Source organism: Rosa chinensis, chromosome 5 (genome assembly GCF_002994745.2).
Source record: "Rosa chinensis cultivar Old Blush chromosome 5, RchiOBHm-V2, whole genome shotgun sequence".
NCBI lineage: Eukaryota > Viridiplantae > Streptophyta > Magnoliopsida > Rosales > Rosaceae > Rosa > Rosa chinensis.
The window spans coordinates 3,904,360-3,932,305 of record NC_037092.1 but is presented as its reverse complement, the minus strand read 5'-3'; the positions used below and the strand labels follow the sequence as shown (position 1 = coordinate 3,932,305).

Sequence of the window (27,946 nt, the reverse complement as noted above, 5' to 3'; positions counted from 1 at the left end):
AAAATTATATAGATAGCAGTGTATTTTTATATTTCATTCACAAAATCTCCAATCAAGATCGTATCTAAATACACTATAGATCCATGAATAAATATGTTTTCAGTTTTAGGTGAGAATCTAACACTCAAAAGCAACTCATTTAGAAGGTAGTGTAGTTTGATAGTCCGTAGCTCATTCATATATTTCTCCAACTTCATTCGCAACTTCAAAATCAATTTTAACATATACTTTGTTTTGGTTAATACTCTTCATATGTTGGATCATGTGACACATGAGTCATATGCGACTCATGTTTATCACTCTATCACTACTGTACTTGTTGCTTAACCCAAAGGGTTTGTCTAGGATATTAAGGAAAACTTTCTTTACACGTTTTTGGAAAGGAAATTATGTTTTTACAATTATATTAAGATAATTACCCTAATCTTTAAAACTTGTGATTCAAATTAAACAAAGTGATTAAATATGGTTTAGAATTCTAAATGGAAAGTATTCTTGCTTGTGTAGGTTACAATTTATTTTCGGTATGAAAGAGTAAATTTGTTCTTGATAAATTTCATCTATAAAATTTCCAAAAGTATTTACTTAAAGACTTAAAAAAAGAGAGTAAAAAAGTTATAAAAAAAGAAGAAGATAAACCTAGTATTTAAAAATTAACAGACATGCTTTTGGAGCCCAAAATCTAAAACCCACGTCCACGGCTTTGACGTCTAGTCCAACCCGATGGCTACTAGTACGACAGCCGTCACTCAAATAATCTAGAATCTTCAGTCAAACAATGCTTCCCCACCGTCTTTCGCGTCTACACCTCCACATCCCAACCGTCCGCCTGTACTCCTCTCCACGTGTCACAATCCCACCACCTCGTCAACTGTCACCCTATCACCTCCTCACTACCGACTCAGACCGACCATATCGTCCACGTCACCGCCTGCCCCACACGTGCGCCACCGCAGCCCCTTCCTTTTAGGCACGTGTCAGGTTCAAACGGCTAGTTTTCCCTCCTGGTTCCCCATTCTTTTTTAACTGCTGCAAAAACAAAGATAAATTACAGGGGACCCGAGATTTTTTCCAGCAGAAATTTCGGGGTGATTCCATTTACGCGTAGATTATTCTTCTCCACTGTGCACAGTTTTCGAGAACACGCTATATTTTCGTCTCCCCCCATATATAAACCCAATCCCTTTCTTCTTGCTTTCCAATTTTTTCCACACCCACAAACACAAAGCACAAAGATTTGCGAAATCTAAGTCCGAATCTGAGTCAATTTATCAGGTCTTTGTTTGATTATGGCTTTGGGGAAGAAGTGTCGGAGTAGTTTACTGAAACGCAGCGTTTCGTTCGGAGGAGGAGAAGGGTTTGTTCGAGCTTTGGGGAGGAAGAGGATAGAAATCCCGGATGCGGAGGATTCGTATTCGGGTTTGAGTCCCAAGACTCCATTGAAGAAGCAGAGGAGCGAGTGTTTCGCTTTCGATTTCGATTTCGAGGGTGAAAGGTCTAAACTTGAAGCTCTGCCTCAGGAGATTCTGGTAAGCAAGCGCTAAATCCCCAAATGGGTTTACTTTTGGATTGAAGTGGAATCTGATTTGGTTACTGATTGAAATTTTGTTTCTATATTTGGGTTTTGTAGATTAAAATTCTGTGTGGAGTTGAGCATGAGGATCTTAAACAGCTGTTCCATGTATCTAAGGCGATTAGAGAAGCGGTGAGTATTTATGAACTAGTTTGTTGGTGGATTTTGTTTGGTTTTGGTTAAATTTGGGATTGATTTTGATATGATTTTTGTGTTGCAGACTCTTATTGCAAAACAGTTGCATTTTGCTTACAGCACACCTAGAAAGATTCGAGCTTTTCGAACCAAGATTGATTTTTCGGAGTCAAATGATGAATTGGAAGAGATTGAAGCTCCGAATGCTCCGAGGCAGCAGAGGCTGCATAGGGAGCTGCCGAGCCGGAAAAAGCTTGAAGAGATATCGGTTAACTTATTGGATTCATTGGAGGAAGGAATGAGAAGAGGGCTTTTCATGGATGAAGATGATGAGTGAGCGACCAGGGATTTTGTAAATAGAAATGTCCTGCTTTGCTGCTTGAGTAATGTGTACATATGGAGAAATTGGTACCAAGCAGATTCTTCAAATTCAATCATTGAAGATCAAAACTTGCTTGTTTATCTATTTCTGTACATGTATTAGAAAGAGAAAGAAAGAAAGAAACTTTACTGGTTGGTTATTTAAGGGCTCTAATCTTTGAGCCCTTCCACTGAGAATAATATGAAGGATGTAGACTTGGTTGTGTAATTTATGAGTTTTAATTTATAAAAAGCATGAATGTTTCAATGCATTTGTTCTTCTTCTTTATTCTGTGTATTTCATGTAGTTACGTATCCTTATGGGTTTGATTCATATTGATCCTTACGGGTTTGATTCATATTGATCCTTACGGGTTTGATTCATGAGTGTTACTAGGCTTAGGACATTATAATTTTGCAGCAGCAAGTCATAATGCTTAAATTTATTAGTGACCTTGGGTTATTCATATTGATCCTTACGGGTTTGATTCATGAGTGTTACTAGGCTTAGGACATAATAATTTTGCAGCAGCAAGTCGTAATGCTTAAATTTATTAGTGACCTTATGGGTTACTGATCCTTATAAAATCAATAATGTTTTCTATGCAATATTCTGTTTTCATGTGGTTACTGATCCTTACGGGTTCGGTTCATATTGATCATCATGGGTTTGATTCATAAGTGTTATTAGGCTTAAGAAAATCATAATAATTTTGCAGCAGCATGACTTGATGCTTGAAATCTGTTAGTCACCTTATGAAGAAAGTTTGAAGTAAGATCAATTAGAGGATCTTATTGAGAGAAAACAGGGAAAGTTATAGGCTTCAGTTACAATATGTTTGAAAATTATTAATGACAGTATGAAGAAATTTAATTGGAACAAGATCAATTAGAAGATCTTATTGAGAGCAAGCTCGGTGAAGTTCTTAATAACCAAGAGTAGTAATCATCTTAGCTAAATTTTAGCTGTAAAATTAGGTATTTGGGTAGATACCTATCTGGTTTCTGGTAAGCATCATTCATAACGTTTTCCCTTTTAATATCTGGTCTTAAATTTGGTTTGCATTTCAATTTTAAAAAAAAGTTATCCATCCAAGTTTGGAAAAAAGAAAGGGAAGCAGAATTTATTATCTGCTGCCCTCTAAATTTTGTCCTCTTTTCTGCATTATTTCTTGAAGAAATTTTGGTGTTCATCATTCGGGGTTTGCTTTAGAGAATTAGGGATTGAATATTTGAGTGTTAACACAAGGATTTTTCTGACATTTGTCTTTTTCTTAAAATTCGAACCTAAGGTAGAGTTTAGAGTTAGGTTCACAACTTGATTCCATGCTCAAATCATAAGAAGTTTAATCACAAATTTACATGGGATAGTATCAAAACAATGAGAACTGCGTTGCTTCAGGAGCTCAGAAATTTAACTTACACAATTGGAATTGTAATTTTAGTGATTCGCACATCTCCTTGAATAGATTATGTCTTATAGGTTTATGTTATCCGATGCTTACACATACATGAACTTATTTAGATTCATCACTTCCCCAATATAAGTAAACATTGTTTACCGTTCTTGTAAAGATTTATAACTACTTTCGATAGTTATAACTGCCTTCATGAACTATCTCAATTTCCCAATTTCTTTGAGCAACCAAGGATCAAAATATCACTTTCAGAACAAATGAAGTCATTAAATCTATTCATTACAAGACTAACAAAGAACAAATGCGTAGCCAAAAGAAAGACATTAAAGTGATTTGTTGTTTGAGTGAAACTTAATTTGTTGAGAACTTGGTTATCTTAATTTTTTTACTTCGCTAGTTGCACTAAGCAGTCATTTATTTCCAAAAATAATAGTCTTCCATACGATAATGGTAAGTGTTCGTAGTAGAACATCAAGAAATCTATACAACTATATAATACACGAGAAGGTTTTAGACTTGGTTATGTAATTTATGATCATTAATCTATAAAATTAATAATGTTCCTATGCATTTGTTCTCTTCTGTTTTTCTTCTGTATTTTCATGTGGTTACTGATCGATCATCATGGGTTTGATTCATAAGTGTTATTAGGCTTAAGAAAGTCATAATAATTTTGCAGTAGCAAGTCATAATGCTTAAAATTTATTAGCGACCTTATGAAGAAAGTTTGAAGTAGGATCAATTAGAAGATCTTATTGAGAGAAAACTGGGAAAGTAATAGGCTTCTATTATAAAATGTTTGAAATTATTAATGACAGTATGAAGAAATTTGGGACAAGATCAATTTGAAGATCTTATTGAGAGCAAACTCGGTAAGGTTCTCAATAACCAAGAGTAGTTGTCATCTTAATTAGCTAAATTTTAGCTGTAAAATTTAGATATTTGGGTAGATACCTATCTGGTTTCTGGTAAGCATCAATCATAACTTTTTTCCATTTAATATCTGGTCTTAAAGTTGGTATGCATTTCAATTTTAAAAAGGTAGGAAAAAAGAAAGGGAAGCAGAATTTGTTATCTATAGTTCTATACTCTGCCCTCTAAATTTTGTCCTCTTTTCTTCGTTCTTTCTTTAAAGAAATGTTGGAGTACATCATTTGGGTGGTTTGTTTTAAGGGATTGAATATTTGAGCGTTAAGATGAAGTCTGTTCTTACATTTGTCTTGTTTCTTAGAAACAAACGTAAGGTATGAGTTTAGTATATGTCTAGGCCGGATTAGTTCACAACTTGATTCCCATGCTCATGAGAAGTTTATTTTACTTGGAATTAGGATCAAAACAATGAAAACTATGTTGCTTCAGTAGCTCGGAAATGTACTTGCACAAATGGACTTGATTTATGTCGTGAGGGGTTATATTATATGATACTTACACCTACATGAACTTATTAGTGATGATGCCATTGTAAGTAAACATTGTATCCTTCACAAATGTCTTTCTTCTAACGAACTAAAATATTTTGGGTACTTATCACTAGGTCCTTCCTGCAACTATCTCAATTCCCATCAGGAAACTCTTAATAATAAGTTTTTTTGCTCAACCAAAGGCTTATTTGATCACTTTCAAATCAAGTGAAGTAATTAATTCTATTCATTATGAGACTAACAAAGAACAATTTTACTATCTGAAAGGAAGACCTTAAAGTGATTTGTTGTTTGAGTGAAGCTTAATTTGATTAGAGATTGGTAATCTTAATTTCTTACTTTGTTAGTGACTTAAGCAGTCACCTATATCCTGAATAACATAACCTCCCACCTCCCATACCATATATGACTTTATGCTACCCAAATTGAACAATTGTCTTAATCAATATCACCATCGTTATCAGAGTTTCAGAGAGTTATCATAGAATTTTGAAATAGTAAACAAAGAAGTGAAAGAAGTATTAATACAAAGCCCATCAGATGTGATTCCAGCTCATAAAGCCCAACGAGTCGGTGTTGATCCTCTTCCACAGTTCCACCGCCTACGTGGTCCTCTATATAAACCCTGCCCTCCACATGTCAATAGCCAATTGGCTCATCACACCCATTCCATTTCGCGCTTCTTCTTCTCTCTCCCTCGCTCTTCTTCTCCACACAGTTCATCGTTTCAATGGCATCAACCAAACGCGAAGCTCCCACTGAAGACGAACCAGAGCCCTCGAAGAAGCCCAGGCTCCAGCAGCGCGTGGTTCTCAATCGCGTCGATTGCGACCTAGGTACCTTCAATTTCTAGCTTCTAATTTCAATTTCGATAAATGTCCAGAACCCTAACCCTAACCCTAATTAGTATTTAGCAGAATTCTGATGTGAATTGTTCTTTTTTTGATAAAGATTTCAACATTGAAGGCAATGGGCTTCGAGGTTCTTCGCTCTACGAGCAAGGATTTGCGTATTGCTGGTCCGGTGCTAGAGCCCATGTGGGAATTACTGGCGGGAAATACTGTTTCGGCTGCAAAGTGACGTCGTTTCAGCCTGTTGAGATGGAGGACACGGCGCCGGAGCAGCGGAATCTTTGCCGGGTTGGGATTTCCAGAGGGGATGATGTGGTGGGAGGCCTTGGGGAGACAAAGCTGAGTTTTGGGTATGGTGGGACAGGGAAGTTTTCGAATGCGAGTAGGTTTTCGGACTACGGTGAGAAGTTTGGGCTTGGGGATGTGATTGTTTGTGCTGTGAATCTTGAAGAGAAGCCATTGGCTTGCATTGGTTTTTCGAAGAATGGGAAGAGTTTGGGTACGGCGATGAGGTTCAATGCTGGGGATTTGGGTCTTGGGGTGGCGGAGGGTGAAGTGAAGAATTTGCATTGGGAATGTGGGGTGTTCCCTCATGTGCTGTTGAAAAATGTGGGGGTGGAGTTGATGTTTAGTGTTGAAGATGGACTTGTTCCTGAAGAGGGTTTTAATCCTTGGGAATGTGCTCTTGAGGATGGAAATTCTGTTATGGGACCGTCTGTTTGTGAACCGAAGCATTGTGAAGTGATGATGATGGTGGGTTTGCCTGCCTCGGGCAAAACAACTTGGGCAGAGAAATGGGTGAAAGAGCACCCTGACAAACGTTATGTTGTGCTTGGGACGAATGCGGTTCTAGACCAAATGAAGGTGTGTGATTGTTCAATGTCCTTTTGTTCTGTTTGCTATTTCGTTCTTGGTTGCTTGACAGAAAGCTTGACATGAATTGAAACCTTGTTCAGGTGCCAGGACTCTTGCGGAAGCAGAATTATGGCGAACGATTTGAACGTCTGATGAGTAGAGCCACTGAAATTTTTAATACTCTTTTATCCAGAGCAGCCACCACTCCTCGCAATTACATTCTTGATCAGACAAATGTATACAAGAAGGCTCGTAAACGTAAACTTTCGCCATTCAAACTGTTCAAGAAGGTAGCTACACGTTCATGAAACTATGTATTTAGATTCAGGTTCAGTTTATTTAGTCTCTCTATACTTACTTTTTTTCTTATTTTCTGTTTTGCAGATTGCTGTTGTGGTGTTTCCAAGCCCTGAAGAGATGAAGGCTCGTTCTATGAAGAGATTCAGAGAAATGGGAAAGGAGGTACCTGCTGATGCGGTGAATGAAATGTTGGGTAATGGTTAATCCTTTCCCAATTGTGTTCTTATGACATCTGTGGTTTTATTGAGACCTGCATTATCTTTCTGGCAGCCAATTATGTTTTACCTGTCAGCAGGGATTTGCCTTGTTCAGATGAGCTTTTTGATGAGGTAAATTACTCACCAACTTGATACTATTGTTGCTGTTTTCATTTTATTGCCAATTTCTAAGTCTCGTCTTCTTCAATAAGGTTGTGTTTGTAGAACTCAACAGAGAAGAATCACAGAGACATTTGGATGAGATGAAGCAGGAACTTGCACGTAAATCTAATTTGAAATCGAATACATCTTCACCATATTCCTGCGGAAACTCAATTCAGTCTTATCCTTGTTCACCAAGTTATGGGGTGAGTCCTGTGCGGCCATATCCCACTCCTTCACCACAATATCAAGGAGTTTCAGCAGGTAAATATCTATATATCCTTCTCTGGATATAAGAAATCGAGATATAATTATTTTATTCAAAATCTTTATGTGGGATATCCTCATGTTATTATGTTTTATGCAGTCAACACTGGAAATTGGAATAGCTCTTACTCATCTGTTCCTCCACCTTACTATCAGTCACATATGCCCAACCAAGTAAGTTGAGGTTGCCCATAGATTCATTCGTATTTGGTACTTTCTGGAGCAGGGTAACAAATAATGTATCATCAGTTTAATGAGGGGTGTATTATTTCTATTCTCAGGTGAATTCATATCAGACCCATCAGGGAGCTGTGCCAATTGGGACTGCAGGACCATATCAAGGCAATCAACCTCCACCTATACCTAGAGCAATTACCACTTGTTCTGGCTACTCCAGCAGTTATAATGCCAATCCTACAAGTGGCACAGCCCCTTGCAATAGTTACGGAGCAGGTTATGGTGCTGCCACTAACCCCTATCCTAGTCCGGCAGTTCAACCCTCTCTAGTAGGAGGTGCAATGGCTTCATTCACAGGCAGTGCCCCCGGATGTTATGGTGGTGCTGGGTACTCCAGTCATGCTGCTCCTCAGGCTCCAAGAGCACCTGCATTTCATCCTAGTCCTTACCCACCTGCATATGGAGGTAGCATATTTATAACTTTTCATTCTGTATTTGTGTTGTGTTGATTTATATATTATTCTGATTCGTTGATTTGCTCCAATTCAGGTTCACCATACGGAACTCTGCCTCCTAGACCTCAATCTGGAAGTTTTCCTGCAAACACACCTTATCCTGACGGGTACACCCCTCCTGGTTCCGGGTACTACTGACTTCTGTGGACTGACAAACATGCTTTTGAAAGGAGAAAGAGTCTAAGAATACCAGGTGTCATGAACTGCGGCTGCCTATTGTAAATATGTTCATGATCTGCTAAATGAGATGGTATGATCCTTTCTCCTTGTTTTTCTTCTGGGATATCAGCAAATTTTATAGGATAGTATAGCGGTATAGGAGAGGAAGGATGGACTTGAACCATTTGTACCTAATTCAACTGGGGCGGTGTATATGATGGCATTTGGTTCATTTTCACTTTTTGATGTATGACTCTTCTCCGATCATTAACAGTCAACAATACAATCATGTTATAATTGTTAGTTATGTGGCACGAATGCTTGGTTTTCTAATTGAAGGGTCCCAAAACCATGTGACGGCGTCCTAAAGTTTCTTCACCGGCCATTCGGCTTTTAGTTTCAACAATGGATTGGTGGGTTAGATTCATTGTCTGCCACAACTAACAACTCCCATCAACTTTGCCTTTATAGCATGGTTTCCTTTCTAGCGGCAGCTCCAGTATCGTTTCGTTCTCTCCTTCCTTTTCATCCTTTCCCTTTTGTATCGGTTGAAATCATATACTGTAGAAGTGACATCCAAAAAAAAATATCAAGCATACGAGCTTATGTCATGTAGTTTGAGTCTCACACAAATGCTCTGATCTAATCTCTTTTTAGGTGATCATGGATCTCACAAAGTAATTACGTCAGAGTATCTTGCTAATGATGATAGAAGGACTACTCTCATCGCCCTATAATTCACTTCAGCAACGTACCGGTAACGTTCGAGGGATTAGAGTCTTTAACGATGCTAAAGTCTAGAGTTGTTTGGCTTTCATCTTTCTTTTTAAATGAAAAGAAAGTTACAAAGAGGAAGAAGGCAGAACAAGTGTAGGAAACGCAGCTAACCTCCTATCATAAGAACACAAATTAACGAATACGAAAATTAGGAAGACCTAAACGATCCCTATTACAATGACTCACCATAAAATTTGGAGTTGAATCCCACCAAGTAAAGCCATTTGATGATGCCCCATAGTTAGCAAGGGCATCAGAAGCTTGATTGCTTTCACGAAAAATATGGCTAGCTTTAAAATGCACTTGAGAGATACAATGCAAGCAATTGCTCCATCACACACGAAGCCTCCAAGGCACCACCAGATGAGGAAAATGAAGAAAAATAAGTATAAAGGAAGAATCCACCTTCAACCATACATACTTCCAATCTCTAACTCAAGCTAGTTCAATAACCTTAATGACCGCCATGACCTCTGCAGTCACCGAACTAGGGATATCAAGAGTAGAAGAGAATTAATGCACCTAAAACCAAGCCTTTGTAGTCTCTATAAACACCACCATAGCCAGCCTGATTGGATTCTATTTTCTGTGCACCATCAGTATTAACTTTGATCCAACCAGTTTACTTCAATAATTCGAGGTGCCCGACGCGGTTTGCATATAGCACCCATTCTTTTAATGACACAAAGCTCCTGATATCAGTCATCTTTCATGTCAAGTTGTCAACAGTTGCATCTCACTGATATCAGGAACTTGCATTAATTCGTAACAACTGGAACATATGATCAATGAATTCAGATAATGAGATGGGAACATTAATCACATGGACACTCAATCGCTTCTTCTTCTTCTTCTTCTTCTTCCTGTGCATTAACCCATACATTCATAAAAGCTCAGAAGGTCCTATTTCATTGATATTTGTTGTTCTTTCACATCCAATCATAACTCTGCATTATTTCCTTGAAAGTCAAGCTAGGATTTAGTAATTAGTAGCAGTGGTAGACCCAGAGTCCAGAGGAGCAGTATAATAATTGACTGATTGGTGAGGAAAAAAGAGGGGGAGAGTTCTTCTATACCTTTCAGTTCAAAGCAAACCAGGAAGGTAGGAAAGCTAAAGAAATATCTGCATTTCCTTTTTAGTTGCTTACTTTTTCCTCCATTTAGCTTTTCCAGTATGGGAAGCCATTTTCTGGGGTAGACCACAACTTTACCAATAGTGCTATTAGCACATGTATGGTAAGCAAAGTGGAAGGCCAAACCCATATGACTTTGATGCCTTTAATTTGGTCCATATGAGCTATTTGTTATGCTCCTATCCTCACTGATAAATGTGACCTTTAATTTGCATTTGGACTATTCACCCACTTCTCATTTTACCCAGATTGATTTCATCATAATTGGGTTGATATATATGAAGTTGGTGATGAACTATTACAAGTTCAATTGAAATCATCATCCCTAACTTTCTCGTTATTTTTTTTTAAGTGTAAGATTAAATTGTTTGATAAAATGTCTCAAAAAAATAATTTAAAGACTATTTATACCTAAAAGCTTCATGAACCGGTATTGTAATAAAAATTTTCAAGGAAAGAGAGTAAATTGTTCGATAAAACACTTAAGAGGTGATTTAAAGACTATCTGTACCTAAAACCTACATGAACTGACATTATAATCATAACTTTCAAGGAAAACATAGTAAATCTTCTTTACCGATTTGATTGAACCTCGAATGAGAGTGGTTGACATTTCCGATGACTGAAGCGTTTACGTCTTGATGGTCTGCTCCTGAGCTTATGAGGTGAATGTACGCAGTGACAGAGATTAAATTCATGAATGGACATAATTTAAACATCTTTTAAGGTTGATTTGTAGATTTCATGGGGTAAAGGTCACCTTGGTAAATGCTCACTAGTCACTACAGACCACCACCACCATTTCCTTCTCTTCTTAAAAATAATATTCCATGCCTTGTTCACACGCACCCCAAAAGGCTTTAAAAGCCCTCCAAAACCCCACAACCCAATCCTTCTTGAATCTTAACCCAATCAAACATCTTTATCCTTCTCTTTGATCCCATCCATTCCAAGCTTGCTTTCCTCAGTTTCATTGGCTTGGATTTGGATGGGATTTGATTCAGCTTTTCATGGAACAAACTGCGAGTCATGTATGGGATTTGAGTTCTGTTTCGGATTTGGTTTTCGCTGAAACAATGAAGTACTTTTGGGCTTCGATTTCCTCAAGTCCTCTGTATTCAAGCATTGTCACTCTTTACTCTCTGATCCTCCTTTACTTCCCGTACCATTTTTTAAGCATTGTTTTCTCGCCGGTGCTGATCATAACCGGAATAATCTTGATCAGCCTTATCCGACTCGGTGCAAGTCAGAGTTTTGAAGACGATGATCTCAAAGAAAAGGAAAAAGATTCCATACTCGAAACAGAGCACTCTGAAACCAATGATAGTCTTGAAGTCGTTCATGAACAAATTGCAAGTGTTGTACAAGAAGAAGATCACAGCTTTGTCACGTATCGATTCGAAACAGACGAAAGCGAGATGGGTTTCAATCAGTACCCCTGTTTCGATGATTACTTTGTTGAGTGGAATGTGAAGGCGCCATTAGAGGTCATCTATGAAGAATATGAAGGTGAAGAAGATGAGAAGGATAATCGTGAAGAACATGAAAACCAAGTTTTGGGTCTTGGAAGGCAGCCTTCGTTGTCTCTATATTACCCGGAGTCGGATTCGGATACATCATCGGACGGCGACTTTTCGGTGACCGGAGCGTGGGACTCGCCGGAAAACATGTGCTACAAGTGGGAAGAGGATGACCGAGAAGGGTTGATTGAGATTGCTTTGGATGGCAATAAGAGTTCAGGCTTAGAATTTCAAGTTGACGAAGAGAATTTGATAGAGATTGATATATCTCCGACGAGAAGCAATGACTTTGGCGGTGAGAAGTGGATGTTTTCCGGTGAGATTAGATTCAGCTAATGTGGGATTAATTAATGGTTTAATTAATTATGTTTTTTTTGAGATGGTGAAGAATAGAGCGTTTTGGGATTTTGAATGTTTGTGTAATTGATTACCGTTGTATTAAACCCATGTTCAAGTACACATATTAAGCACTAATCCAAAACTTTAAATGTTTGTTCGGAATGTCTAATATGCCCCCCATAGTTTTCGTATTATGATAAGACCAATGATTTTGATTTGGGGTCATAGAAACAAGTGGAGCTATTGTGGTAACAATTGGTTCAAAAAGCATATGATAAGAAAGAAATATGAGAAAAGTCATGACTCATGAAAATGAAATATAGATTTGATGTAAGGAAGGAGGATGTACTTTAAATTAGAAAATTACACGTGGAGTGGTAATTATATTTGAAAGTATTATTTAATATTCTCAACAAAATGAAAAAATGACAACCGTAAGATTTGTAAAATTTATGAGTTTTCAAGTGTTATAACTTTTAACACAAATGAAATCAAAATCCACATTATCTCATGTCTACACTTTATGCATGAATTAAGTGGAGAGAAGCCATAGGCAAAACATTTCTTAAATGAGTTAAATTATTCAAGGGCTTATTTTCAATTAAGGATAATTCAATTTCAGACGAGTTGTTGTAAGTGTATTCAATGTGTATATACAAGAACTCGGAGTTGAAAGAATGAGAATCACACTAGTATGTTCAAATTTAAACATACAATAGGATATAATATAAATGAATCTAATTTTTCTTAATATGCAATTTTCAAACACTTCAAATCAGATTCATTACTCCACTACATGTATAATCCAACGTCTAATATCGTAATTGAAACAATTAATGTTAGATCTTGACATTTGCTAGCTCAAGTGGTCTATTGTAAGTCACTCATATCCCTTGACTATTGCAGACATACGATGATCACGTCGAAATTGGCCTGCCATGTTTGAAAGAGTCATCAAATATAGACATGTGTCAAGATACTAACATCGACAACGTACCAACTGGTTTGGATCGATCTTCTCATCCAAATACGAAGGGTGCAAATGAGCTATAGCTAGCTAGCGCTCGATCGAGGCTCCGAGCATTATTAGTCAAGGTCATCGAAACCTAGCTAGCTAGCTAGTAGTGGCTGTCGAAAAAGATGACGACGTCCATGTGCAGTAGTGCTATATAAACATGGTAGATAGCCAAACATGATAGCAGCACAGACGGACGTACGTACTGTGCTAGCTCTATATAGATACTGGGTTTCTTGAAGTACTTGCTTAGCTCAAAATAGATAAACATATGTACATGCACATAGGCAGGAAAACTTCTCATCAGTAGTCTGGCACTAATTTGGACTCGAGCTCGATCTCGAACAGACGTGCTGTCGAGTATGGTTGGCTTTTAGAATCTTAGAGACTAAACAACATGCCAATAATGTATAGCTGTTCAGGGTTAGATCCACAAATAGTTAAAATCGTTTAGTATGCCATAGAAATTCATAGCCCTAGCTCTGTCCAATTGTTTATAGGACTTTCTGATGCTGATGTTTCTACCTTGCATGCTTCTGGTTCCTAAATTCTGAAGAATCTTTCACCTCCTCCATCATTCTTATATCTGTGGGTCAAAACATAAAATAGTCAACTATTTCTTTTTCTCTCTTCCCTTAAAATAAGAAGTCAACGTCTCCTCCTTTAAGGCAAGTCCTCTGCATGTCACAAATACAAAGTGGGCTTCGAGATGGGCTGACATATAACGGACCAAGGCCCATATTGTAGTTTACTTGAATCCAGGCCTGGTTATGGTAGCAAAAGGCCCAGAACAAAGAAGCATCTTTTGAATTTGGGCCCAGAACAAATTTATTGGTTATGAACTTTATTAAAATTATTTTGTAAGAAACTTGGTAGATAGTTAGGTAATAGACTAAACTTAGGTCAATGTTAGACGTCTCAAAAGCCGAAAAGCAATGTTTGTCAAATCAAATGTGTTTGGCTTTACCCTCTTGAAGATCCTAGTCTTGTATAAAAAATTAGGAAAGCGTCCCATTATTTTGGGTAGCCAGTCAGGTCATTCTTTGTGCATCGTCAAATACAGCTGTGGCTTTTCTTCTTTGCCAAACCATATGGCATGTGCTATATTTGTGATGCTTTCCTTGACTGCTTGACCAAATCGCCACAACCCTAACCCTAATTTATATCACAACAGTTTTGGTAAATAATGATAGATTTTTGTACTTTTCCTCAATTCCATGTAACAATACTCATTTTTTCATTTAACATACAGTGAATTTACGGTAATAATACGTGCATAATAAATGTGGAGGTGTTATGGGAGGAGAGGAAATCAAGTTTTTATTATGGGTAATTTAGGTTCATATTTTCATAATTAATGTTTTCTTACGGGAATGGAAATGAACATTCAAATGGGTTGGCAAGTTTTTTGTTTCCAAGCTTGCGCGTCTATTCTCTAAGCAAAAAATTATAACCTTAATACGTAATTTTATTTTAAATTGTCTCAATACCAATAATAGTGATCCGTACACTTATGTCGTTTATATTATATTTTTTTCAATATTGAGCAGCACAATTCCAACACATTCCCCGCATCTAGGTTTTTATTCATTTGGATTACTAGGGGCGACTTTTAGCAAGAAATTTGTCAAGTTATTTTACTAATTTGTTAACTGTGGGAAAGGTGAAAAGTACGTTTAGAAAACTCGTCAAAATGTCAAAACCCAAAAGATCCTAGTCTATATAAAAAAGAACTAACAAGACCCCCCACAATTCAGGGTCCCTGGTCACTGGTCAGACAATTCGACGGTGCACAATCGTCACTACAGCTTTTTCCTTTCCTTCCTCTCCAACCCATGTGGCATGTGATCAAAGGTGGCTTTTGCTTTCCCTTGACCAAATCGCCACCCACACCAAAAACCCCCCAATAAAATAATCCCCCAAAAAAAATAAAAAAAATCAAAGCGTGCTTTTTTTTGTTGTTTCTCACGCAACTCTCGCGTTCCAGCACACCCAAGGGCCCCATCTCCGCTTACGTGTCGTGCTCTCACGGTATAAAGCGCTTCGAATATTCTCTCGTTCTCTTCACACGTGGCTGAATTTTCTTGCGCGCCAAGTCGCGAGCAAATCTGGAACCAACCCTCCTCGCATTTAACACACACTCCAACCTCTTCGGATTTTTCCCCCTTCCGTATAAATTTGGCTCCCTCCTCTCTCTTTCCTTTTCTCCATAACACAACCGCATAAATTCGCACGCAAATTCTTACGCAACAATTGTTCTCTCTCTCTCTCTCGTGCCGCCGCCTCTGTTACGTTTTTGCTCGCTGTGATTTTCTCTCGGTGCAGATCTGAATAAGCGCCGGAAATGAAAGATTTCGGAATCGTCCAGAAGATTTCTAGACCTTTCCGTGCCAACCCTAGGCTCACCAATATTCTCCTCGTCGTCGCCGTCAGGTACTACTCTTTCTCTCTTTTTCTTCTTCTTGTTCATGCCGTTACTGATTTATTTTTTGTTCTAGCATTGTTAATTATTGCAATAAAATAAGGCCGAGTTTGTTTAGATTTTTTGTTCGGACCGTTGAGTTTGTAACATATGGCGTCTCCATGCCGAAGACTATGTGCTCTGTTTTTCTTCCGATTTTGTTGGAAGTCTCTGGAATCTGTTAGATCTCTGTAGAAAATTGCACCTCAAACTTTAAAATTTGATGAAGTTTCGTTTATTATTTTCTTGACTCTGCAATTTTACGCGTCTAAAATGGAATATACTTTATGAGATTCTGTTCTTGTAGTTTAGCTCTGTTTGATTGCGTTTTCGTGCTGAAAAATGTGTTCTCTGCTTTGTTCCAATTTTTTTGGAAGTTTCAATTAGATCTTTTGGAGTTGAAAATCTGAGGAAATCTGGTATAGTTTCAAATTTGTGAGCATGTGAAAAAATTGGAAAGTTCTTAAATCATTCCAATTTTGTTGCAAGTCTATGGAAATAATCAGATCTGTTGGAATTATTTCATGCTCAGTTGCTTATAGAACATTTAATGTGTAATTTTTAAATGCAAGGGATTGGAATTCATAGACTAAAATCAATGTGAGATATAGAGTTGCAATGATCTGCCACTTTAATGGCAGTCATGTCACCATGCTCAGATTTCGGCAGTTTCTGCCAAGCAAACCCCTCATTTTGCGCTTTGTCATGTATGATATATACATGCCATGATTGGTGATTATATGTTGGCTTATGTCTATTGCTTTGAGTTGCAGTGGCGGCGGCTATGTGGCTTATGCTCAGGCGAACTCAGACTCTGACCTGATCAGTAGTAGTGCACCTGATGTGGAAAGAAAGAAGGTGGTTGTACTTGGAACTGGGTGGGCAGGAACATCTTTCTTAAGGAGTCTGAAAAATTCTTCATACGATGTTCATGTTGTATCTCCTAGGAATTACTTTGCGTTCACCCCTTTACTACCGAGTGTTACCTGTGGTACCGTGGAGCCTCGGAGCATTGTTGAACCAATTCGTAACATTGTCAGAAAGGTAAATCACAGTGAGATAATATAAGCTGTTGTATATCTGTCTCTGTTTTCTGGTAAACATTATTTTGCTTATTATTTATTAAACTGTTATCAGTCTCTGGTTGATTACATGCCAGCAATCTTTCAATTAGACAATTGTGCATGCTGAAACTTGAAGTTATGTTAACCTGGAAATTAGGTTCATATCCCTGCAGATAAAGTCTCTATTAATTTTTATGATTGCAATTCCATTTTGTGCCAGAGTTCAATTACTTGTCATTTAACTTCCTTTTTTTGACGTTTTTATACAGAAAAAGATTGGCTTTCAATTCACTGAAGCTGAGTGTCTCAAGATTGATGCAAAAGAGAAGAAAGTCTATTGCCGATCTAATCTAGAGAATGGGGAAAAAGAATTTGTTGTGGACTACGACTACCTTGTAATATCTGTGGGAGCAAATGTTAATACATTCAATACTCCTGGTGTGATGGAGAACTGCCATTTCTTGAAGGTGATGTCCTTGGCAACCTTTATATTCATGTCTTGCAATACTGTAAAATTATCTCGTTTGGAATGAGGTTTCTCAGGTGGTGGGAATCAATGTATGCATCTTTGTTACTAACTCATCTTTGAGATTCTTGCTTCATGCAGGAAGTAGAAGATGCCCAGAAGATACGAAAAACTGTTATTGAATGCTTTGAAAAGGCTAGCCTGCCAACTGTAAGTGATGAGGAGAAGGAGAGAATTCTTCATTTTGCCGTTGTTGGAGGTGGCCCAACTGGTGTGGAGTTTGCTGCAGAACTTCATGACTATGTGAATGAAGACTTGGTCAAATTATATCCTGGGGTAAAAGATAAAGTTAAAATAACACTTCTCGAGGCTGGAAATCACATTCTGAGTATGTAAGTAGAGAATCTGACTTAGAACTGTTGAACAGACAGGTATCTTTCTATTACCGCGGAAGCTTACTCATTGAAGTTCTAATGTTTTTGCAGGTTTGATAAAAGAATCACGGAGTTTGCTGAAGAAAAATTTCGCAGAGAGGGTATTAATGTAAAAACTGGAGCAATGGTTACCAAAGTAGATGATAAACAAATCACTACCAAAGAAATGAAAACTGGGGAAATTTCCACCATGCCATATGGAATGGCTCTCTGGTCAACTGGTATTGGAACGCGGCCTTTCATAAGGGATTTCATGAATCAAATTGGTCAGGTGCGGTCTTCTAAACCTCTGAAATCTCATTGTTGCATTGTGTCTATGAAGTTTACAACTGTAATGATTAATGAAGAACCTTTTAACAGGCTAACAGACGTGTTCTAGCAACTGATGAATGGTTACGAGTGGAGGGATGTGACAAAGTCTATGCACTTGGTGATTGTGCCACAATCAATCAGCGAAAAGTCCTGGTAACTACCCTTCTTACTTCTCAACCTAAACTTTTATACCAATGTCTCTGGAAACAAAATATCAGCACTACTCCTGGTTTTCCCTTCGAGGATAACTTGTGAGTGGAGCAGTCAACTATAATCAGTTTAGAGACACAGTTCTCATTGACGTGAAATAATGACAACCAAACTTTACAAAAACCTGTTATGTATCCATGTTTTCATATAACCAAATATGCATCTAGTACTTTGATTTGCTTTTAGTAGTTACTACTAAGTCCACACATTATCAATTGTCCACACATTATCAATTACATTGGAATGTTCCTTTTGATTCAACGTATCACTAATCTCTCTACTTGTTTTTCTTATTCCTATTGGCTTTATAGGAAGATATCACTGCCATATTCAGTAAGGCAGACAAGGACAAATCAGGAACACTTACAGTTCAGGAATGGAAAGAAGTCATCAATGACATTTGTGAAAGATATCCTCAAGTGGAGCTTTATTTGAAGAACATGCAGATGCGTGATATTGTTGATCTTTTGAAGGAAACAAAGGGCGCTAGTGCAACCAAATCAGTGGAGCTGAACATTGAAGATTTCAAAACAGCTCTTTCTAAAGTGGATTCCCAGATGAAAATGCTTCCAGCTACAGCCCAGGTATTGATCTATTCATGAACATGTGGATATTGTTGAGGGCATGCCAAGGTATTTATTTGCTTGTTAAATGAAATATCAGGTTGCAGCTCAAGAAGGTGCCTACCTTGCCAGTTGTTTCAACCGTATGGAAAAGTGTGAGAAATATCCAGAAGGTCCTCTCAGGTTTCGAGGAGAAGGTCGCCATCGGTTTCATCCCTTCAGGTACAAGTCAATCTGTGTTTCTATTGTGCATGTGTGTCTCTTTTTCTGGAATCATTCTTTGGAATTAGATGAGACCCAATTTAGGTTCAGTAAGCTTTTCATCCTTGTAACAAAAACCCTTGGATCTTTGATACCTACATTGACACTTCATTCAGGGTTTAAATTTTGTGTAAGTCATGCAGGCTAGCTATAATGTGCTAATATGCCATTGATTATTCTTGAAAGGTACAAGCATCTTGGTCAATTTGCTCCTTTGGGAGGTGAGCAAACTGCTGCACAACTCCCTGTTCTTCCCGGTGATGGGGTGTCAATTGGCTACAGTTCCCAGTGGCTTTGGTATTCTGTTTATGCAAGGTATATAACCACCTCTTTGATCTCTTTGAGGTTTAGTTGAAATGTCCATGATTTTGATGTTTCTCTTGCTTCCTCCTCAACTTTCAGCAAACAAGTTAGCTGGCGCAACAGGGGAATGGTCATTTCAGACTGGGTAAGGCGTTTCATTTTCGGAAGGGATTCTAGTCAGATTTGAGGGAAGACATCATCTTGACTATACGGTTCACACATTTACCACAATTTTGGCAATAAACAAGTTTTTGTTGAACGAAGAATTAAGTAGTGATCTCTTGTTGAAAGTTGAAACCCAACAAGTCTGACCAGTACTGCTTTTGATGAACAACATTCCGTAGGGATTACAAGGTCCCCAATTTTGCTATTCACACTCAGTTCTTTCTAGTCCTATCGGAGACACCAAGTTTCTCTGGATTTTGTTTCTGTAGGAAGTACTTTGATTCATTTGATTCATTGAAATGATGATCATAAAGGTCATACCAAAATAAATGTCCCTTAAATCAGTTATCGAGTATTTGTATAGACCTTAAGCATTGGCAATTGGATCTTAACAAGAGCATGAATTTCTTTCCACAACAATCGTCTCAGACACTTTTGTTAGCGCCTTAACAATCCAAAGCTTCAGCTTGTGTACTATTTATTGATGACTCCAGACTTCCTCCCATCATTGATTATGGCTGGTTACAGGAATTTGACTGAGCTACTCAATATCTTTGTGCTAGCAAGTAAGGCTAACAATGCTCATGCTCATGCAGTATGCGAAATTAGGCGTGATGTTTAAATCCGTGGGAGACAATCCAGTATCTTTCACCCAAAAAACAAAATGGTCCAAAACCATGATTTTCACCGAAATTGTGTATTAGCACTGTTTTTTTTTGCTAAAATGTTATTTTCTCAATTCTAAAACCAACAGACCTAAAAAATCTCGACCTAATTTTTTTTTTTTTTAACGATTTCCAAAAGTCGGAAAACCGAGAAAATCATTAAAAACAAATTAGATAGAGATTTTTGAGGTTTTTCACTTTAAAAAGCTAAAAATCATGTTTTACCAATGATGAGGAAATGACACTAGAGAATTTCAATAAAAAAGAGTCTTGACAGGGTTTGATATTATTTACCTTTGCCAGCATAAGGTATCATGGTTTCCTAGATAGCAAGAGAGAAACCTATTATTCTGATTTCTGCCTCTGCCCTCATAATTCTTCATCAATCTAAGACAAAAACTCCGTTTCTGTAGAGGGGGTTTGAATCACATTTCATTTTTCTTGAGCTTAATAAAATGGATGCTGAAAAGAATATGAGAGATGACATAACTTGGAATCCGTTCTTCGACATTCATTTATTTATTTGTCAATATGAATTGAACAGAAAATTAAAGAAAGGGAATTATGATGCAAAGCTTATGCATTTGAGGCCTCCAATGTCGGAATCCTATTTAGCTCCGCCGAGGTGGCTAGATTAGCTGCACCCCTGAAGAGCAAGAATGCAAGGCTACCTATGCAGAAATGGATAAAACACCCCTGGCTGTGGGTCACAAACGAACCAAAATCTGTTCCCACTATGCATTGCCACCCAGCTCCATACGATTCATCGAATTCCTGCATTCACAAACAAAAGTACCAAATTCATGTACACAGTAGCCTCTAATATTTGAGGATTCGATGAGGAAGAAGAGTAAGTAATTAACCTTCTTTATGAATTGAGCTATTTCAGTAGGTTGAGTGACATCAAAGATATCGAGAGCCTTGGCGGCTAATTGGAGTGCTTCTTGCTGCATTGTTTCAAGCATATCAGTCTCGTTAACTACCGCTTTGCCTTCTAACATAGCTGAAGAGGAAACCTGCCGGGACTGGGAATCGCTTGCTGCTGAGAATAGTGATCAAAGAGCTCAAAAGTGGAAAAGGTAGCAGTATTGAGTGATATGCGGATTATATTTCTAGTTCAGGCTTTGTGATCATCAGAGAATTCAATCAGTGAAATGGAATAAAGTGCGGTGGTTTGGATACAGACAGGTGCCTCTCCATGTATGAATGGGACATGAAAAATGCAGTGCTTGTGAACTTGATTGCATCTGGTATGATCAGTTAATGGCTCAGATTCTACGGCACTGAAGGGGAATTTTCAGTTCTAGGTCCACATTATCCTGGAGATGCAAGACGTTTGTGGTAGTATAAGCACGAAGATACTAGTACCTTTGATCAATCATTAGTGTTGTGAGGTTGATAATCAATTGTCTGTTTGCCTATACTTTGTTTTCTAGCTTGTATTCTTGTTTTGTTGATCTCAAGTCCAAAGAGCTTTAGCTTCTCCTTGACAGTGAGTTTGATGAGGAAAATGTACTATAAAAATGAAGATGAGCTCCAATGTTGGGAAATGAAGTGTGAGTAGCAACTAACTAGGAACAAGCTGGCAGTGAACTACTTGAACCACGTGATCACAGGCTGTGAAAAATGGCAGATGAAACAGAAATATTATGTGGCTTCATATGATTCTCGTGATCAATAACCAACCCAATTTGAGTGCCATCTTCACATTGCGAGTTTGATGGTGTTCACCAAATGTAATTTTCAGGATGTACCTGATCTAAATCGTGCATGAGGAACACTACTTTTCCTATTTCAGCCAAGCTCTTATATGATTTGAACCGGTTCTTTAAAACATCCACAAAATTGTTTTAACTTCTTTATAAACTTTGAAACATATGTACAACAAAAATATACACCATTTGTACTAACGAAAGAATACGATTCAAATTGAGATATTGGATGAAACTTAATATGGAGTCAAGAGAATTGGAGGTATATTCATAAATCAATAGAATACAGCAAGAAATTGCGATGAAAGTTTTGCTAGATTTTCTTTTCACATATGCTTTCGAATTTTGTGATGCAATGTTTAATTTTTTTTTTTTTTTTGAGAAAAGGATAGCTTCATTACTAAAGGCTAGAAGACACATACATCAGATGCTGTCTCATACCTAAAATTTAGATGGCACAAGCCGCCAAGCAAAACACAAGTACCTTCACTGTTAACACATATGCTCACTTATTGAGCCTAAAATACAAGAAATCAAATCCTCACTACTAACCCCCTTTGAAAAGCAAATTTAGTCGCTTAGAGACCTCAATTGGTGTACAACTAAGTAGACTGAGAAGAAAGTAATAAGGAACTCAATTTCCAGTAGTAGGCAAAGGAACCAGGAAAGTCTAAAGCTTTTCTTTGCCCTTATCTCTAGGGCTAGAACCTGAAGCACCGACTGCAGGGTAGGTGAGTCTCAAAGGGGCCGTTCCCGACTTCTTCCCAGAGTGTTGGCTCTTATTCCTGCTACCAGGCGGCCTACCCATCTTCTTCGTGAGAGTGACAAGAGGAATATCATTGTTGTCTCCAACCAAACCCAAAGCATCAGCCTGCAAAGTTTGAATTTTTCCACCCAAAATGGTCTTGAACTTATTCGGAAAGGGATCGCAACCCCCATTCCTATCCCTTTTCTTTGAAGCCACGACATCTTGTTGCATATCCTGCACTATGGTTGCAGCTTCAGTTGTACCAGATCCAGTCGCACCATTATGGGCCAAAAACGAACTCAAGGTTTGCTCCAAAGCATGCTCTGTCCCCGAAGCTATGTTCTCGCCATTACCATCAACCGGATCCGAAATCGGAGACGACCCGGAAGGAGAAGTAGATGGAGGGTTAGGGCGTTCAACGCGACAAAAGGTTGGTTTCTTCTTCTTCAGAATAGATGAGGAAGTAGTGAAGAACTCATGCTTGTTCTGAGCCAAAAAGGAAAACAAACCTCCTGAGGTTGACGGCCCCGGAAAGTTCAAAACCCTAGATGACGGTAGTGGAGTATGCAACTCCTCACATGCAATCCAAGCATGCGTGACCAGTCCATACTGTGAACATCTCCCTTTCAAATGTTCAAACTGAAATTAAAGCACCGGTTCGACGCCGACATCCAAGAAAATCTTCCGCTCAAGCAAGAAAGGTTTGGAGATATCATGGGTGAAGAAGATCCAAATCCCACCCTTCTTGAATTCCTTCTTATCATAGTCTAAGAAACCACCCAAGAGATTACCGATAAGAGTAAAATTTTCAGGTTCTTCATACAAAGGAGGAATCCCCGAAACCCTAACCCACACACGTAGATGCTTGAATTGGGCTTCATGCAGGGGCTTTACCCCATCAAATTCTTCAAAGCACATAGGAGCTCGATCAAAAGACAAAACTCCTCCGCGTAGTATCTTGTTCTGATCACAAAGCGATTCAAAGGAGAATAGAAACACATAGCCCGCCTTTTCCTGGACCCTAAAATCCTTATCCACCATCCAAGTACGGTGGAAGTGAGCCTTGAAAGCTTTGGGATCCATCGGCTTGGGCTTGCGCGTCAGAGGCTTGCCAAGTAGAAAAGATTGAGATGACTTGCACACTGGACCACCACCAATCTTACCCAGATCCGGGGCGCTACCACCAGAAGCAAGAGCAAGAGAAGCCTCAAAACTTGCTGTGATAGCATCTATGGAGGCCATGGAGGGATGGAGAGGCAAGGAAGAGATAGCGAGGCTAAGGAAGGAGGCTAGGACTCCGTAGAGAAAAACTAGGGTGAGAGGAAAACTCTCCTAGGATTTTTTTGCCTTCGATTTAGGAAAAAGCGATGCAATGTTTAAAATTGATATCTCAAACAGTTGATAAATATAACATCGATATTATTCAGCAGAAAAAAAATGTTCGAGATCACCTTTCTATTTATAATTTTATTAAAAAATTCATAACATATTTGTAGAATTTCTTAATATTTCTTTAATTTTGGAAATGTTTCCACAATATTTCGTAAACAAAACGAGTGTTTACAAAATTGTCATTCTTTAGATGTACGGAGGAGGTAGTATTTTTGTGCACCCATGTGATATGCCTATATTCGACAATTTACAAATCCATTAGCGTACAAAGGAATCCACATTTCTACTCGATTTTTTTTTTTTTTTTTGAGAAAAGTACCGCATTCCATTAATAACCAAATAACCATACAGGTTACAGCATCAACGAAACCAAAGTTACGGGACCACCACCACCAGTGACTTACATGAGCCAAAAAGACTCAACCCCTAACCAAATTTAACCCTTAACCAAACCTAACTATGGCGGTACAGCCTCGCCATTAACATAAACGATGAACTATGGCGGTACAGCCTCGCCATTAACATTTCTACTCGATTTAAAAACAGCACTTATCTGGAAATCCATGCACAAATGTTTAGTCAGCATCCCGGCCCATCATCCCTTCCTCGTCAACGACTCCAGTTTCATTTAGTCACCACCCCCGGACCTTCCCTTCTTGTCCCATTGTTCATCCTTCCATATGAGAAGGTCAATCTCAACTCCCAGATCCGAAACCAACACCGTCGGTCATGACTTCGACGATGATATCATTGTTGAGATACTGTTAAAGCTACCGGCCAAATCCCTAGCTACTACAGTTTCCCTGTGTTTGCAAGTCATGGCGTGCTTTGATCTCCGATCCCACTTTTGTCCTGAATCGCCTCCGCAAAGTCAACACCAACCTCTTCAACCTCCTTGTAGGAACGAGGCCCTTCCAAGGTGATGTACTGTCTAAGCAAGATGATGGTGGCATTACAATAAGACAGCTTGATTATCCGGTAACGTTCTCTGATCGATCCCGTTTGCTTCATGATCTATGGTTCTTGTAATGGCTTGATATGTGTAGAGTTTGAAAACGGTAACATCATAATATGGAACCCTTCGACTAGAGAATTCAAGCAGCTACCGGAACCTGAAGGTGGTTGTAGTTACTCTTGCTGGATTCGGTTATGATTCCACCATAGAAGATTACAAGGTAATACGAGCTACTAGAGTATTTGATGATGAAACCACACTTCAGGTGTACGTTTACAATCAAAATCGGGTCATGGAGGACCAATCCAGATTTCAATCATATTAGCGAGAGAGAATATCTTACGCGTCAACAAAGCCCGGGGTTCTTAATAAACGAAACTCTACATTGGGTAGCCCGTTTGAGGGGGTCAGAGTATGAGGGGTACTTTGGGAATATATAGTGACTATTGGTCTCGCGGAGGAGAAGTTTCAGGTGATGGCGCTACTTCCCTGTCGTCATTCTAACCTGATATCTAGTTCAATCGTGATGGTTGGGAATTCTTTACTCGTATATCACAAGTACATTATCTGGAGGATGAAGGAATATGGGGTAGAAGATTCTTGGATTGAAGTCATATACATTTACCCTGAGGTTTTACCTCAAGGTTTTGACTATACCTTTGATACCTTTATGCATTTTAGAGAATGGTGAAGTTCTTCTGAATCATAAAAAAGCCTAGGGGTTGTATAATCCGAAGAGAAAGAGATTTAGAAATGTCATTTTTGGACTTGCGAGCGGCCTTCTCCTCTTTATGCTGCTTATGTTGAGACTTTAGTTTCATCACTAAACAGCATTTGTGCAAGTATGTAACACCGAACACTGTGAGCCTTTTTTTTTTACCTTGAGTTTAAGGTTTTTATCCTTCTAAATAAGTTTTGTTTGAATTTAGTAGGTGAAAGTGAAATGGCCAGCAGAGTGGAGAACAAGGGTGCAAGAATGGAGATTTTGTCCTTCAAACTACCAGCTCCTTCAGGTTGGAGTAAGAAAGATACTTACTTTGTTATTTCCCTCATACTTTTCTACTGCGGGTAGCTACTTTAGTTTCATGCCTTGATTCATGTTTATTTGCATGTGGAATTTTGATATGGTTTTACCTGGCATTTTGATTTTGTGAGTTTCATGGCAGAAATTGATAATATGGTAATGGGTTATAGACGTACTTATAGTTGGGGGCTGACTATGTTCCTCATTTTGTGTTGAATTCAAGATTACTAGTAGAGATGATTTTTGATTATTAAAGCTCATCTTGAGCTTGTTTTTGTGGAATGAATGGTTTATGAATCAGCGAAGATACTTAAAAATTTAATAAAAATGAAAAAATACATAATTTTGAAACTTCAAAAAACAAAAAAATCATTTTCATATAGTCAGCGCTTGCACGTTCCTTCCTCGTCGCCTCCTTCGAATCTCAAACCATTGACTTTGAGGGTGCAACACAAGAATGTTGCCCCTCCTCTCTTCATTCTATCTTTCTACATGAAAAACAAAACTCAAATCTCGCACCCCAAACATGGCCGGCGACGCCAGACGGATTCGGCGCCAGCAACAACCATAGTCGGTCCTGACTTCGATCATGACATCATTGCTGAGATACTGTCAAGGCTACCGGCCAAATCTCTACTACGATTTCGCTGCGTATGCAAGTCATGGCTTGCATTGATCTCCGATCCCTCTTTTGTTAAAAACCACCTCAGCCGGGTCAACACCAACCACTTCAACCTCCTTCTCGGAACGCGGCCTCTCCAAGCTTCTGTACTGAAGCTAGATGATGGTGACGTTGCAATCACAGAGCTTGATTATCCGGAGATGCATGACTTTGAAGGTGAATGTTTTCCAAATATCTATGGTTCTTGCAATGGCTTGATTTGTATAGAATTTGGAAGCGGTAGCATCATATTATGGAACCCTTGCACTAGAGAGTTCAAGCAGCTACCAGAACCTGAACTTCATATTTGTGAAAGTTCAAGCATCTTTGAGAGTTTCGTATATCTTGCTGGATTCGGTTATGATTCCACCATCGAAGATTACAAGGTAATACGAGCCACTAAAATATATGAAGCAGAAACCACACTTCAAGTCTTTACACTAAAAACGGGTTCATGGAGGCCTAATCCTGATTTCAATCATATTAGCCAAGGCAGTGAATACATTTATCGGTTCGAAAAGCAGGGTTTCTTGTTAAACGAAACTCTACATTGGGTAGCCCTTCTAAGAGGAGTAGAGTATGAGGAAGGTACATTAGGAATACTGTCTTTAGGTCTTGCGGAGGAGAAATTTAAGGTCATGGCGTTATTCCCCTGTCACTCCCCTATATCTGCTTCAATCTTGACTGTTGGGAACTCTTTGTTTGTATACCATGAGTTTGGTATATGGATGATGAAGGAATATGGGGTCGAAGAATCTTGGACCAAAGTCATATACATTTCCCCAGAGTGTTTACCTCAACATTTTGACAATATGCTGACGCCTTTATGCATTTTAGAGAATGGCGAAGTTCTTCTCCGTTGTAGATCCTTGGGATTATATAATCCGGAAGAAAAGACATTTAGAAATATCATTTGTGATTGTGAGGCATATTTTCTTCATTATGTTGCATATGTGGAGACTTTGGTTTCACCAATAACGGGTATGTGGCACCAACGTTTTTTTTCCCTTGAGCTTAAGTTTTATTTTAATTTTAATTTTTAATTTTTTTTTTATCCCCTTCTAATTTTAGTTCGAATTCAGTAGGTGAAAGTGAAAGGGCAAGCAAAGTGGAGAACAAGGGTGCAAAAATGGAAGTTCTGTCCTTGGTGGCTCCTCCGGGTTGGAGTAAGAAGGGTACTACTTCATTATGTTAATTACCTCATATTTCCCTGGAATTTCAAATCTTGAATCTTTGGTGTTAGGTATTTTACCTTAATTCGTGTTTACTTGTGGAAATTTGATTTGGCTTTACTTTGGCATTGTGATTTGGTGAGATTATGTGGTAGAAATTGATAATGTACAGTAAAGGGTCACAACTTATAGTTGAGTTCCGAG

At 38.4% G+C, this 27,946-nt stretch overlaps 6 protein-coding genes across 8 annotated transcripts; 5 read left to right on the top strand and 1 right to left on the bottom strand.

Moving 5' to 3' along the window:
* Nucleotides 1–1,056: 1,056 nt before the first annotated feature.
* LOC112166027 (F-box protein SKIP27) lies at nt 1,057–2,340 on the top strand. Its single transcript, XM_024302778.2, has 3 exons — nt 1,057–1,529; nt 1,631–1,705; nt 1,794–2,340. Exons 1-3 carry the CDS (start codon nt 1,290–1,292, stop codon nt 2,043–2,045), a joined length of 567 nt encoding a protein of 188 aa, XP_024158546.1. The 5' UTR covers nt 1,057–1,289; the 3' UTR covers nt 2,046–2,340.
* Nucleotides 2,341–5,557: 3,217 nt separating this feature from the next.
* On the top strand, nt 5,558–8,723 carry LOC112165423 (heterogeneous nuclear ribonucleoprotein U-like protein 1). 2 transcript variants are annotated; one of them, XM_024301919.2, is made up of 9 exons: nt 5,558–5,743; nt 5,859–6,622; nt 6,715–6,903; nt 6,998–7,106; nt 7,184–7,242; nt 7,323–7,536; nt 7,640–7,713; nt 7,821–8,181; nt 8,266–8,723. In XM_024301919.2, the coding sequence occupies exons 1-9, from the start codon at nt 5,638–5,640 to the stop codon at nt 8,367–8,369; spliced, it is 1,980 nt and encodes a 659-aa protein (XP_024157687.1). In that variant the 5' UTR covers nt 5,558–5,637; the 3' UTR covers nt 8,370–8,723. The 2 variants fall into 2 exon arrangements, with proteins under 2 accessions (XP_024157687.1, XP_040362472.1); XM_040506538.1 differs by lacking the exon at nt 8,266–8,723 and having other exon boundaries at nt 7,799–8,053.
* A 2,403-nt stretch (nt 8,724–11,126) lies between these two features.
* On the top strand, nt 11,127–12,323 carry LOC112166320. Its single transcript, XM_024303136.2, has one exon. It carries the CDS (start codon nt 11,311–11,313, stop codon nt 12,154–12,156), a length of 846 nt encoding a protein of 281 aa, XP_024158904.1. The 5' UTR covers nt 11,127–11,310; the 3' UTR covers nt 12,157–12,323.
* A 3,022-nt stretch (nt 12,324–15,345) lies between these two features.
* On the top strand, nt 15,346–19,830 carry LOC112165120 (external alternative NAD(P)H-ubiquinone oxidoreductase B2, mitochondrial). Of its 2 annotated transcripts, XM_024301549.2 has the most exons (10): nt 15,347–15,607; nt 16,409–16,679; nt 16,969–17,166; nt 17,307–17,557; nt 17,651–17,870; nt 17,960–18,064; nt 18,433–18,705; nt 18,785–18,906; nt 19,132–19,260; nt 19,348–19,830. In XM_024301549.2, the coding sequence occupies exons 1-10, from the start codon at nt 15,519–15,521 to the stop codon at nt 19,433–19,435; spliced, it is 1,746 nt and encodes a 581-aa protein (XP_024157317.1). In that variant the 5' UTR covers nt 15,347–15,518; the 3' UTR covers nt 19,436–19,830. The 2 variants fall into 2 exon arrangements, with proteins under 2 accessions (XP_040362709.1, XP_024157317.1); XM_040506775.1 differs by lacking the exon at nt 19,348–19,830 and having other exon boundaries at nt 15,346–15,607; nt 19,089–19,198.
* Nucleotides 19,831–20,551: 721 nt separating this feature from the next.
* Nucleotides 20,552–21,182, bottom strand: LOC112165122 (dynein light chain 1, cytoplasmic). The gene is made up of 2 exons (XM_024301551.2): nt 20,942–21,182; nt 20,552–20,852 (listed from the first exon to the last, which is right to left on the bottom strand). Exons 1-2 carry the CDS (start codon nt 21,077–21,079, stop codon nt 20,655–20,657), a joined length of 336 nt encoding a protein of 111 aa, XP_024157319.1. The 5' UTR covers nt 21,080–21,182; the 3' UTR covers nt 20,552–20,654.
* Nucleotides 21,183–25,904: 4,722 nt separating this feature from the next.
* LOC121049131 (F-box/kelch-repeat protein At3g06240-like) lies at nt 25,905–27,175 on the top strand (the record flags this gene model as incomplete). Its single annotated transcript, XM_040505685.1, has 1 exon — nt 25,905–27,175. A coding segment is annotated over exon 1 (981 nt), but the record flags the coding sequence as incomplete, so codon positions are not given.
* Nucleotides 27,176–27,946: the final 771 nt, after the last annotated feature.

Excerpts from the sequence above, each read along its gene's own strand:
- LOC112166027 (XM_024302778.2), top strand. The coding sequence starts at position 1,290 with ATGGCTTTGGGGAAGAAGTGTCGGAGTAGTTTACTGAAACGCAGCGTT. Across the intron at positions 1,530-1,630 it reads CTCTGCCTCAGGAGATTCTG|ATTAAAATTCTGTGTGGAGT; the intron begins GTAAGCAAGCGC and ends TGGGTTTTGTAG. Across the intron at positions 1,706-1,793 it reads CTAAGGCGATTAGAGAAGCG|ACTCTTATTGCAAAACAGTT; the intron begins GTGAGTATTTAT and ends TTTGTGTTGCAG.
- LOC112165122 (XM_024301551.2), bottom strand. The coding sequence starts at position 21,079 with ATGTTAGAAGGCAAAGCGGTAGTTAACGAGACTGATATGCTTGAAACA. Across the intron at positions 20,853-20,941 it reads TAGCTCAATTCATAAAGAAG|GAATTCGATGAATCGTATGG; the intron begins GTTAATTACTTA and ends TTGTGAATGCAG.
- LOC112166320 (XM_024303136.2), top strand. The coding sequence starts at position 11,311 with ATGGAACAAACTGCGAGTCATGTATGGGATTTGAGTTCTGTTTCGGAT.
- LOC112165423 (XM_024301919.2), top strand. The coding sequence starts at position 5,638 with ATGGCATCAACCAAACGCGAAGCTCCCACTGAAGACGAACCAGAGCCC. Across the intron at positions 6,623-6,714 it reads CGGTTCTAGACCAAATGAAG|GTGCCAGGACTCTTGCGGAA; the intron begins GTGTGTGATTGT and ends AACCTTGTTCAG. Across the intron at positions 7,714-7,820 it reads AGTCACATATGCCCAACCAA|GTGAATTCATATCAGACCCA; the intron begins GTAAGTTGAGGT and ends TTCTATTCTCAG.
- LOC112165120 (XM_024301549.2), top strand. The coding sequence starts at position 15,519 with ATGAAAGATTTCGGAATCGTCCAGAAGATTTCTAGACCTTTCCGTGCC. Across the intron at positions 16,680-16,968 it reads TTCGTAACATTGTCAGAAAG|AAAAAGATTGGCTTTCAATT; the intron begins GTAAATCACAGT and ends GTTTTTATACAG. Across the intron at positions 19,261-19,347 it reads TGGTATTCTGTTTATGCAAG|CAAACAAGTTAGCTGGCGCA; the intron begins GTATATAACCAC and ends CTCAACTTTCAG.